Source organism: Ambystoma mexicanum, chromosome 6p (genome assembly GCF_040938575.1).
Source record: "Ambystoma mexicanum isolate Mex_15411 chromosome 6p, UKY_AmexF1_1, whole genome shotgun sequence".
Lineage (NCBI taxonomy): Eukaryota > Metazoa > Chordata > Amphibia > Caudata > Ambystomatidae > Ambystoma > Ambystoma mexicanum.
Window position 1 is genome coordinate 766,424,052 of NC_090935.1, and position 12,359 is coordinate 766,436,410.

A 12,359-nucleotide genomic window follows, 5' to 3' on the forward strand; every position below is an offset into this window, starting at 1 on the left:
GAGCTCTGCGTGCAAGTATGTTTCTCGGCTTTGTGTCTCAAAAGCACAGAGAGCGCCCAGTAGGTTGTAGCCTTGTGTTCCCATGGTGCATTGGCCGGGGCTGCAATATGTTCGCTGGTGATAGAGGTGTAGCATTCTGTTTGGTGTCTGTTGGGGAGGATATTAAATGGCTGCATGCGGGTGGCTCGGTCGTACAGCCTATGGTGTGTTTGAGGTAGAAGTTGAGAATGTTAGTTGGGTAAGATAAACACAAATTACAGTGAGGCCCCGGGGAGCAGAATAGCAGCACAACTCACATTTGAGTGGGTCACCAGGGAACAAAACAACAGTATGGCACAAGCATACAGTGGAACACCTTGGGGCAAGACTGCTGTGGGACACCAATGAGCTAATCACAGTATGGTGCCGGTTGTGAAATAGTCTTAAACCATGTTTCAAGGATGGGACAAAAAGTATGACTTGGCATGTTGTAGAGTAAAGGTTCGCTCTCAGACTTGACAAATGCAGTATATTATACCCAAGAGGAAAAAGGATTGACGTTTTGTTATGTGGTCAGTGGGAACACGCTTCAATAAAGTTGTTGGTGTTTTATTATCGAACTGGACTTAGAAAGCGAAGTAATTCGGTCTTGCAGAATAACACGTTTATAAATCACAATGCAATGTCTATTTCTGTACTGAACAAGGTACATTTACTTGTTTCCATACATGCCCAAGCACATTTGTGTAGCATATTGTCTAGAGGAGGCATACTTTTTCATATCGATGTGCAAGAATATGTATTTAGATCAGCGTGTCTAACAATACAACGATTTTCCTTTGCTTTTGCAAGTAGAATATTCTAGAAGTTAAAGCAGAAAACATGGTGCAATACAACAAAGCACATTTACCTCTGAGCATTCGTTTTCAACTTCTCGTCGATATCACTCAGGATCTGTTGGATCTCCAGGTCTCCAGGTGTTATACCCACCAAGCAATCCAAACAAGACAAGTCCGGAGAACATTCTCCGAGGTCCATTGCTGAACACTGAAATAAAACGTATGCAAAAAACGATCAGCTAAAAGTTGCCCAGAGCAAGTACCACAACATCTGACTCGAATTGCAGATCCTGCTTGAAAGGTATTCTTTTTGTTTTGTTTTTGTTTTATTGATTTAAAATGTTTGCACATTTTTTTACAATTTTTTCCCCAAAAAAAGAAAAAGACACACACGTCCTCCACACTCCAGCCAGGTCAAAGTAGAAGGCAAAAGAATAAGAAAGAAAGGACTGAGAAGTTAACAGAAGATTGAGCAGATGGGCATAACAACTTAAATGTGCTTTGTTAAAACATTAGAAAGAGCCATTCACAGTCCTGAACAATCATTAATGATTGTGGCTCTTACATCCTCTAATGTTTTTGAGAGATCAATGTGCTGTAAAAATTGAGTCACTGCGATAGTCCCACTTGTCCTCTCTCCCTCCATTAATCGATTCCACCATTCCTCTTCTTCATAGGATTGATGGTCCTCAAACAGATGAATCATATGAGTAGTTCTTTCTTTCGTGAGGCCTTTACAGTTCAAAAGAAGGTGTCTGAGTGTTTCTTTTTCTTCTGGCATCTCACAGAAGCGGCAGGAGTTTTTATTTGATATTCCTCTAATTGCTCTTATCTCGTTTGTCATCAAGATGTTAAGACGAGCTCTCAAGAATGTATGTCGAGAATCTCTTTGAGTTGATCTTTTTATTTATTCTTTTTGTTTTGTCTTCTTTCGTATTTAGTTTCTGAGAAACCCCCTTCTTTTGTGAAGATATCAGAGGGATTCCTTGCGCGTTCCTGGTTTTTCTTGGGCATTTTGTGTTGATCTTTTCCTTTAATTGGTATTTCTTTGGGCTAATTGTTTTTTTTTATTACACCTCTTGATTTAGGTTGTTGAGCATCTAGATCAGTTGAGGTCATTGGGTTTTCAATTTCTTTCAGTAATCTGAAAGGTCCTCCAAGCATGAATCGTTTTCTACCACTTTCTGCATATCTATTATCATATCCTAAACCTCTGACCCCTTCTCGTTTTGCATCACTACTTTTCTCGAATATGTATTTCCCATGTGCAACATGTACTTTGTCCATGTCCAGCCAGAAATAATTTGTTCTGTGTTTACTGTGTGCCAATTGACCAATAGGTCTTTCTTTGAATATAAAATGTTTGTTGAAGAAACAGACATGACTACTATGATGTGTTAATGAGTCTATGGGGATATTCATTTAGGCAAGACTGACCCTTTTCACTTTTGTTACTTATTATAGAGCCCTCCTGGGCAGAATAGGGTCTCAACCAGAAGCCCTTCTAAATTTTATTATACTGGGTGTCTGACAATGTACCTCCATCAATGTATTAGATTGGAATTTGGTTTAATGTCCTTGGGATCCTTACTGGAGCTACGTAGAGGTTTATTGTATCTCAGAATCTACAAGCAGTACCATGATTCTCTAATGGGCATGCTTGGATCTTCAAAGCATATAAATAACTGCCTTATATTGAGATAATCTGCTGCAATATGTAATACAACCTTCATAAAGTTGGATTGGCAACCGGTTTGGTCTAAAGGATATGGAACTTTGGAAAAGAGTTCAGGGCCAAGATGTGATCGTGGGACTGGAGCCAGAGTGTCATGTATTTTGTGAAGAATCCTGCAGCTCCCTCACTAAACCGCCCCCCTAAAGTCTCCTTCCAGGTGACCACGGGATGGCAGACACTTCCTGATCCCAGCCCTAGAGGTGGTGTTCTGCTGGAGGATCACCTGGGTGGAGAAAGGGCCCAGGGTAGTGAGGATATTCCATGGGATGAGACAGTATTTTTCCTCTGAAGGGGAAATTCTTATCACTATGCCAGAAGAGGTTATGGCTTATTGTAATTTTAATATATCTCAACCTCCTGCTAAAACTAAGGTGGTAAACCCTAAAGTTGTAACACCCAAACCTATTGTACTAAAAGAAAGAATCCTTTTGGTCCCTAAAAGCAAAGGTCTTCCTGAATACCAAGGTCACACTATAAGGAATAGCGAACGTATTGCCTTCTCTACCACATCTTCTTCTAATGGAGTTAAAACATACAGACCCTTGGTTAAACATATAAAGGGGATTGAATCTCCCTTTAAAACTATACCTGAAGTGGAAAATCCTAGTTTTGCTAAAGTGAACTACATGTCCCAGGATCCCATAGGGACTGTAAGGAAGGCATGGCATCATAAACAAAACAGATGCAATATCATATAGTTCATGTGTGTTTATTGAACTTGATGAGGGTTGAAAAACACCTGTCTAACCTAACTTTTAATGATGGGAGCGAGCTACGACCATCAACGCAAAAGAAAATGCTGTCCTAATCAAGTCTGTTCAAAATAAAGATGGCCTATACTAAAACACCTATTGTCAATCCCTACTTCTAAACAACACAATGGGTGTGGGATAATGATATGTAAAGAGTATTTAGCTAATGAAAAGTCCAAAAGGGTAACGGTAGCTCAGGAGTGCTGAACTGACATACTCCCTTGCCCACATTGCATCACAGGACAAGGCGAAACAAATGGTAAGACTGTGAGCATCCCTGGAGTCTGTAGGCACCACGAAGCAATCTGTTCCAAGCAGAAATGTCTTTCACAATGTTGAATTCTCTTCTTGCTTTTGTCTGAGGCCCCACCGTCAAGTTCACCCTTGACTTTGTAACACAGTTCGCTCAACTATAAACACATTTATGTATTTATTTATTAGTATTTATAGAGGGCACAGCAGCCCTAGGGCATTGTGGCGCTGTTACAATGAGGCTTGCTGGTTATATACGGATGCAAACTTGGTTTGCAGGATATATTGTCTCAACTCAGCTGTGCTTCCCCACATCACAAAGCTGCATTTCAGCAGAAACAGCAAAATAGTTGTGCTGGCTTCTGTGAGCTCCATGGCCTCAAAACTGCGTTTTGCAGCAACAAAAAGATGGCTGCACCGTCTTGCCAAGCAGCCATTGGGCAGGATGGAACAAGGGGACACACTGAGGGAGTGTGCCAGTCTGTTCTGACATATACAAATGCAATAATGTGAAAAAAAGCGTTGCTTTGCTGCGAGCCCAAATTCCCCAGTAAAAAGGAAACCTTTTCACCTTTAAAATAATGTTGCTGGCACTATTCTCATCTGCTCTTCCTTAAACTACTATTAATAAGGCCCTGCCATGCCCAGTATATCCCATTGTGCCAATCCCAAACAAAAGCAAGCATGATTTCTAATTGACAGGCCCTGTCAAACCAACTCTGTGAAAAATCAACCAAGGAACTTCACTTTTTACCACACAGGGAAACGCATTCATTTTCTTCACAAAGTATCAAAGATCAGTAGTTCAAAGGAACTCCAGCTATCTGGGCCATGTCAATTGCAATGCATCTGTGCCTCAAACCAAACTCTGGCTGCAAAACAGTGTGGGAATCTGATAAAGATGCAAAACTGAATTTAAAAAGAAATGCCATCTTGCACCATCGCGTAAAAAAATGGGCTTGGCAAATTAAAGGAGAAAAATGCCCATTTTAAAAAGTACAACGGTTGAATGAAAGCCTGCCATTACCTAGCCATGTGAAGGGGTTGGTTGCTGGTGAAAATGCACACATGGGCTATTTTATTCCACAGGCTTGTTTTAATTCAGGACCAAATATAAGAAAATAAAGGTTTTAAACCGCCTGGGCTGGGTTTTGTTATTTCAGTTGGCAGAGCTAAGGCTTCCCCCAAAGAAAGAGAACCACCATAAACTCTCAGCAGATACTAACACCCCAGTGATAACTACTAGGTTGGACAGAATCTGGTCTGGGCTGAACCCCCTGACAATGGAACTCCCAGGACAAGGAAGTGTGAAGTGGGGAAGGGGCAATAAACCTTCAATCAAGCTGGGAAACCCCCACCTAGCTCTGGAGGAAATGGCAGTTGGTGGCAGCGGAAGAGAAAAGAAAATGGTCCAGTGACGGACAAAGGACTGCCATTTGTTTCCAAAGACTAATGATTAATAAAAATGTAAAGACTTTTATCTCTGCAACAAGACTTTGTAAAAATGTAAGAATTTCGCAGTTTAAAAGTGATTTTGTGGGGTATAATTTGAGACATTGTAGAAATCACTGACACCTTGGGTGCAGAAATGGCAAAGAATAGGGGATTATGAGAAAAGTATCCATGATCCCATTGCGAATGTTCATACTTACCTCCCTTATGATAATCCACACACGTGTATAAAGTTACAGAATTTTGGGACAAATCTTTCATACTCAAAATTACCAAAAAGTATTAGAAGGGCGAAACAATGTCTCACAGATTTCAGAGTTGGAGTGGAATGTTCTTCATAAAATATGTAACCTGTTTATGTAATTTGCCAAGTGACTTCAACTGTATAAATGTACCATTTGTGGCAAAATCGGATTTTAGCTAAAGTAACTGTGAGAGGTTTTTGAACATTGTAAAACTCACATCATAAATCTGACATTCTGCCTTGAAATCCAACCAGTTGAGAGCGAGGCAGGGATTAGCACCCCAGACCAATCCAGTCGGTTAGAGGTGTGCTTAGTTAAGCCTGCCCAGCCATATACTTTGATGATGTCACTATGCATTATAAATAAGAGTCCCTAACAAGACTCTAGACAGACATTCTTCCTGATTTTCCTGCGCCGGCGTTCCTGTTCCATTCATCCTGCTGAGTCCAGATTCCAACTACAAAACCTAAGCATTGCTGACCCTTTCAGCAAGGTCTCAATTCTAAAATCCCAATTAACCAAAGGGAGAAAGCTGTAGTATTCTTTCGGAAGTATCCTGATACTACTAATTTACTGCCCACTAACTGCATCCAGCAGTACCTGTGCCATCCAGTAACCAGAATGACCATCTGGTGACCAGACCTTGCCCAGCTGTCCTTTGACAGGCGCGCTGCCGTGTGTCGACCAGAACCTGTTGACGGTCCAAAAATCCCAAACTAAAAGTGGACTGCAAGTATAATCGCTACCCCATAAAAATCCATAGTCTATCTTGTCTTGCATTTGTCCTTATCCCACACTCTAAGCCAGCCTATCCTTATCCTGATAACTTGTTAAAACTGTCAGAATTATCCGTGCAACCCTGCCCTTGATTCTAGTGCTAGCGTCATCTCTCTTTTCATTTTTGTCTGGTGTAAACTGTAAGCCCTTAGTTATATTTTGAGTAATCCAACTCATTTCCATATATTTTATTGTTGGGGTTGAGCACTGGGGTGGTAAGGTTGACCTCGCAAATCAACCTTGGTGCTTACTGTGTTCCTCTTCAACAATATAGTCTAGATAATTCATTTCAAGTAACATTTGCCTTTCTTTCAAAACGGACGTCTTTATTTTGACTGCTTTGTTTTCGGAAAACTGAACCCCATTTCAACCTTAAAATCTCATTCAAAACTGCAGCTACCTCCAGTCCTTCACTGCTGTAATATCCCTGTGATGTACCTCTGTTCCCCAGATTAAAAACATCACGATTTGCAATATTTAACCCGTTTTTTAAAGGAACCGTTTGAGTAGATTTACACGGAAATTGAAAGGAAATGCAACTTTTACACGTGTCATTTGGCTGCAAACCGTTTTGAATTTTCCACTCGTTTTTTGAATTGCATGCTCTTGGTAATCCATTGTTTGTGATTGTTAGTATCTTTGAATTGTTGCTTTAGTGAGGAATTGTATTTATTTCACGGTTTTTAACACACATTCATTATTTGTCAATTTTCAAGTGTCATTTCATAACATTGCAAGGGGTTTAAAATCGGATTTTAATTCTGTTTCCTGCCTCTTATACCGGATTACCTGCTGCTTCTTTATATCCACTCAGAATTGATTATTTGTGGGTTGAGGGAACATTGCAGGGGGAAATCCTAACTTGGGTGCTATCTTTCCTAAATCAAAAAGTGCTCCGATTCCCTGGTGTTTTGTATACATTCCACTAGAAGGTTAAACCAAGTGCATTGCTTAAATTCTCATTGTAATTATCACCCCTTTGGTGATTGCTGCCCCATATTAAAAAGTGTATGATTTATTTTGAATTTTAAAAGAAATATTTTATTTCACCAACCAGCCTGGTTCATGGTCCACTGTGACCCGGGGTATTTGAAAAGGGGGTGTGATACGAGTTGTGTACCATCTCAAATTGAATCTGCATAAAATAAGAGAAAAGCATCTCAGTTGTGCGCTACATACTAGGCCGAGACCAAGGTGTGTGTCGCCTGATTGAAATCCTTAACAATCAGCGGTGGTTCCAGCGGTATACATACTTGGTTACAGGAGGTTACAGAGCATACATACTTGGTTATGGGAGAGACAACAGTGTTGAAGGACAAGAGGAGAGAAGGAGACATAGCGAGCGTAGGGAGGTGCAGAGGCATGGGGCCCCGGGGATCGTGGGGTTATTCAAAGAGTGTGGTTTTCAAGGTCTTGCGGAAGGCTGAGAGAGACGTTTCAGCTCTTAGAGAGTATGGTAGTGCGTTCCAGAGTCTAGGAGCTAGATAGGGAAATCCGATGCCTCCGGCGTTAGACCTTTTGATGGGAGGGAAGCACAGTTGGTTGGCCTGATGGGCTCTTATTGGGCGTGTGAAGGTGACTCTGTTGATGGTTTCTGATAGGTAGGGTGGGGCAGAGAGACAGACATTTTTGTGTGAGTTGGAGGATCTTGAAGTCAACTCTTTCTTTGACGGGGTGCCAGCGGGCGGCTCGTCTTGCATTCGTGATGTGGTCTCTTTTGGGGATGCTAAGGGACTGCTCAAAGCGCATTGTTTTGTACTATTTGTAGCCTGTTGATGTTTTTTGCTGAGGTGCCTGCAAGGAGAGCGTTACAGTAGTCCAGTTTAGCTCTGATCGTGGCTTGGGCAATCGAAAGGCAGTTCTGACTGGTTAGAAAGGGTTTTATGGCATTAATGAGTTTGGTGGTGTGGGCAGCAGTGGAGGAGATGGCACTGACCTGGCACGTCATCGAGAGAGTGGAGTTTAGGAATACTCCTAAGGTTTTTACAGAGGAAGAGACGGGTATGATGATGTTGTCAATGTTAAAGTTTTCATATTTTTTGTTGAGTTTTGGCAGAATTTCTTTGGGGCCTATGAGGCTATGTTGCACATAGTCGCTTTTCAGGAAGTTTAGCATTTCTCCCCATTCCTTCTGGAACCTGTCTGCATCACCTAGGACCCTGTACGTCATTCATTCCATCGCCACTATGTCCCAAATCTTACGGTATCAACTTATCATCGACGGAGTGGAGCTTTGTTACTGGTCCTTCGCAATTACTATCCATGCGGCTAGTAACGCCGTTGTCAGAGCCCTTTTTTGCGACTTCAAGATTGTATTTTTCTCCTGGTTCATCGCCCCCAGCAGGGTCTCTGCTAATGTCGGGGGTAGCGCTTCACAGACTATTTCCTGTAGGCTTTTCATTATCTCCTCGCAGAAAACTTTGATCTTGGGACACCCCCACCTGATGTGTGTCCAATCCCCCACTCCTTTGCAGCCCCTCCAACATTCCTTGGATGTAGATCGAAACATCTTGTGCAGTTTGCTAGGGGTGTAATGCCATTGCAGCATCATCTTATACCACACTTCCCGCAATTGCAATGACCTAGTCAATTTTGTACAGTTCCTCCACAGTTCTTCCCAGTGTCTCAAGGGTATTGCCTCCCCCATCACTCCTTCCCATGCTGTTTGATACGGCCAGGGTCTTAGGTCCGGGCATTCTTGCAGCAGTTTATATATATCTGCCACTAGGTGTTTGTGCCCAGAGTGCAAAGTGATGAATGTCTCAAATGAGGTTAGTGGCCTCAATGCAGCTTGCTGAATCTCCTTTTGCCTCAACCAATGTCTGAGCTGGGTGTATTGTATTCGCATCGATCCGCTTCTCTCACTCCCACTTCGGTCTTGCAGTCTACGAATGACATTACTTTCTCTTCCCATATCATGTCTCCAATCTTTTCACACACCCTTTCCGTCCACCTTCTAAATGCTCTTTTTTTCATGCCCGTGGTGAAATTGGGGTTATCGAATATAGGCGTAAAGGGAGATGGTATTGACGATAGGTGCCCTTTCTTGATTCTCCTATCCCAAATATTACATGTCGTGCAAAGCACCCTGCTTCGTCGAGCATTCGGCGGTCTCTCGCTCCCCCGCAACCAGAGCAGCCCTGTCGGGGACATCCTGGCTACTGCCCTGTCCATGCAAGCCCATATTTTGTCTGTTTCCGGAGAACCGCTGCCTGACCAGCCTAAGTTGGGCAGCTTCATAGTACTGATATATATTGGGGAGTCCTATTCCACCCCTATGTCTGGGGGACTTCAATACATTCATAGCTACTCTCAGTCGTTTATTCTGCCAAATGAATCTGGAAATCAATGTATTCAGAGTTTTAATTAAAGAAGGCGCTAAGAATGGCTATTGACAGTGTGTGGAACCTGTACAGGACCCTGGGGAGGGTCACAATCTTCACAGTGTTTATACGTCCCATCCAGGAGATCCGCCTTGGGGACCACTTTGCAAAGTCATTCGGTGTCTGTTTGATTCGGTCTGGTAGGTTTGCTTTTAGTAAAGAGGTCATCCTGCTTGTCAGGTTAATGCCTAACTATACTAAACTTCCATCCGCTACCCGGAAAGGGGAGGTCTTCTGTATTTGACTGGCCATTTCTTTTGAGAGTCCTATTTCTAGCATCTCAGACTTCCCCATATTTATTTTTAAGCCTGACAGCCCCTCCTTTTCTGTAAGGGTGGTTACTACGGCAGGTATTGATCCCTCTGGCTCTAGTGGTGTTACTAACATGTCATTTGCGTATGCACCTGTTTTGTGCATTTCCCCCCTTAAGGGCACCACTCTGATAGCCTGGTTCTGTCTTATTGCCGCTAACAGGGGCTCTAAGTAAATAGCGTATAAATGAGGGGACAACGGGCATCCCTGTCGTGTCCCTCATTCTATACATACCGATTCAGAGATTTGGTTATTTACTGCTAGACGGATCACCAGAGTACTATAGATTGCTCTGACCATTTATATATATTTAGGCCCAAAGCTCATTTGGACCATCGTTTGAAAGAGTTACGGCCACTCTACTCTATCAAAAGCTTTCTCAGCGTCCAGCGAGATGATTGTGTCCGGTATCTTTCATTTCTGGCTTTTCTAGGAGACGAATGACCCTTCTGGTGTTCTCCCACGTTTGCCTCCCTTTTATAATACCCGACTAATCTTGCCCTATGATCCCAGGGAGCATTTCCTTTACTCTCTCTGCTAATATCCCAGTATATGTTTTTGCATCTATATTCAATGACGCAATGGGTCTATATGACCCACAACTTGTGGGGTCTTTATTAGATTTTTCCATTGCTTCAGTCATGGAATTTGTCACCCCTTCGTCCTCCCTAAATGTGTTGAACAGTTTTGCCAAGAATTCTTTAACTTCTTTACAGTTTGGCTTGTAGAACCCCCACAGTAAAGCCATCTGGCCCTGGTGCTTTACTGCTCGGTAGATTTTTTATCACTCTTTCTACCTCCCCCTCATTGATTTCCCGATCAAGGCTCTCCTTCTCTTCTGCCATAATCTTTGTGAAATCTAGGTTTTCTAGGAATGCCCTTATCTCCACTATATCTGGTTTTCCCGTGGAGTATAACACCTTGTAATATGCTGTGAAGGCCTGCGTTATCCCTCTTGATTCTGTTAGCCTACCATCTGCTAGTTTTATTCCCTCTATGTGCCGCTGACCCTTCTGTTGTTTCAGGAGCATAGCATTTTGTCTGCCTTATTTGCGCTCTCGTAGTATCTTTGTCTCAGCCTTAATATGGCGCTTTCCGCCTTTGATGTGTTTAGGAGCCACAGCTGCCTCTGTGCCTCCTTGACTTTAGTGTAGTTCTCCCTGGTCTTTCGACTTGCTAGTATACTTTGTGCCTACTTCAGTGCTTCCTCTAGCTCTTGCTCTAGTCTGTTTCTTTCTGCCTCTGGGCTTTCAGAGAAATCAGCTCCCCCTTCAATACTGGCTTAAAAGCAACCCATACATACCTCAGTGGGGCCCCCGCTATATTGTTCAGTGTGAAGTATTCCGTTATTTTACCCCTCACTTTTTCTAGCATTACCGCATCCCTCAATATGTCACTTGAAAGCCTCCATGACCAGAGAGGGCTATTTGATTTTAACTCCCCTAGGTATATCCTCATTGATGCATGGTCTGATATTTCTATCGGGCCGATAGCTATATCTACTAGTGAGCCCAGTATCCGGGTGGCCCCCCATGCGTAGTCCATTATTGAGTATGACCAATGTACATGTGCAAAGCACGTAAAGCCTGTTTCCTTTTTTTTTTAAACTTCTCTTTATTGGTAAGGAGCAGTAGCGAGTGGATCACATACTACATCAACAAAAACATATTGCATATACAAGGGTATGGGCAAACCATCAATACATTAGTGACAGAGCAGGCACATTCACAGAAAACAGGTCGAGTCCCGTGGGGGTAGCCACAGTACAGCCTACACCTCTGTCTGATCTGGCGTTGGAGGCGAGGATAAGAGTTCCAAATCAGCTTTAGCGTTCAGGTAACTACAAAACTCTGTCCATATGTTTTTGGGGCGAGCATTCACAGGCAATGTGTTGATATAGTCCTCCTCAAACACCTGTGTCCAAGTGAGTGCCTTAAGCCACATTTCTAGCGTAGCGGGGGGATCGCCGCTTCCAGCACTGCAGTATGCATCTCTTGGCCACTATGGCTCCCATGTTCAAAAATTTTGCAACCCGTCTAGCCCCCTCACCCTCCCTTCTCCCGAATAACACTGCCAGGGGGTCAGGGTCTATCCGGAATCCCACCATCTCCGAGAGGGCCTCTAGCACAGCCTCCCAGAACGGGGCCAGCGCCCTGCAGGCCCAAAACATATGTGCGTGATCCTCCTCGGTGGATTTGCATCTCTGGCAAACATGGGGTTGATCTTGTGCGAACTTACCAACCGCTTGAGGAGTGTAATACAGGCGATTAAGGAGTTTGAATTGTATACATCTAAATCTAGAGTTGAGGGAAACCTTACGCGTGTGCGCACACATCTTCACCCACATCTCGTCAGTGATTACCAACCCCAGTTCCTGGCTCCAAGCATCCCGAATCTTGTAGGATGGTTCTGTAGAACGCTCAGCCAACATTTTATAAAGTGCGAATATCATGCCCCTACCCCCCGCAGAGTTAGCAATGTAGCAGATTTCGGTGGACTCTGGGGGTTCGTCCGGCTATGAGAGCCACATGTCCTGCACTGCCGCTCTGTGTCTAAAGTATTGCAGCAACTCCAGTGGTGAGCCAGAGTGTCCTGGCCTCCATGTCTGCGGGGTGATGAATTTCCCCTCGGGG

At 43.3% G+C, this 12,359-nt stretch overlaps 1 protein-coding gene across 6 annotated transcripts in view; it reads right to left on the bottom strand.

Annotated features, from left to right (window-relative positions):
* Nucleotides 1-12,359, bottom strand: part of KIAA0825 (KIAA0825 ortholog) — a 2,662,507-nt gene that overhangs the window by 2,234,026 nt on the left and 416,122 nt on the right. For all 6 annotated transcript variants that reach the window (XM_069627636.1, XM_069627637.1, XM_069627638.1 and 3 more), the window contains one exon: nt 890-1,026. In XM_069627636.1, coding sequence (XP_069483737.1) covers nt 890-1,017 — 128 coding nt within the window. In that variant the 5' untranslated portion in view covers nt 1,018-1,026. The remainder of the gene's footprint in view (nt 1-889; nt 1,027-12,359) is intronic.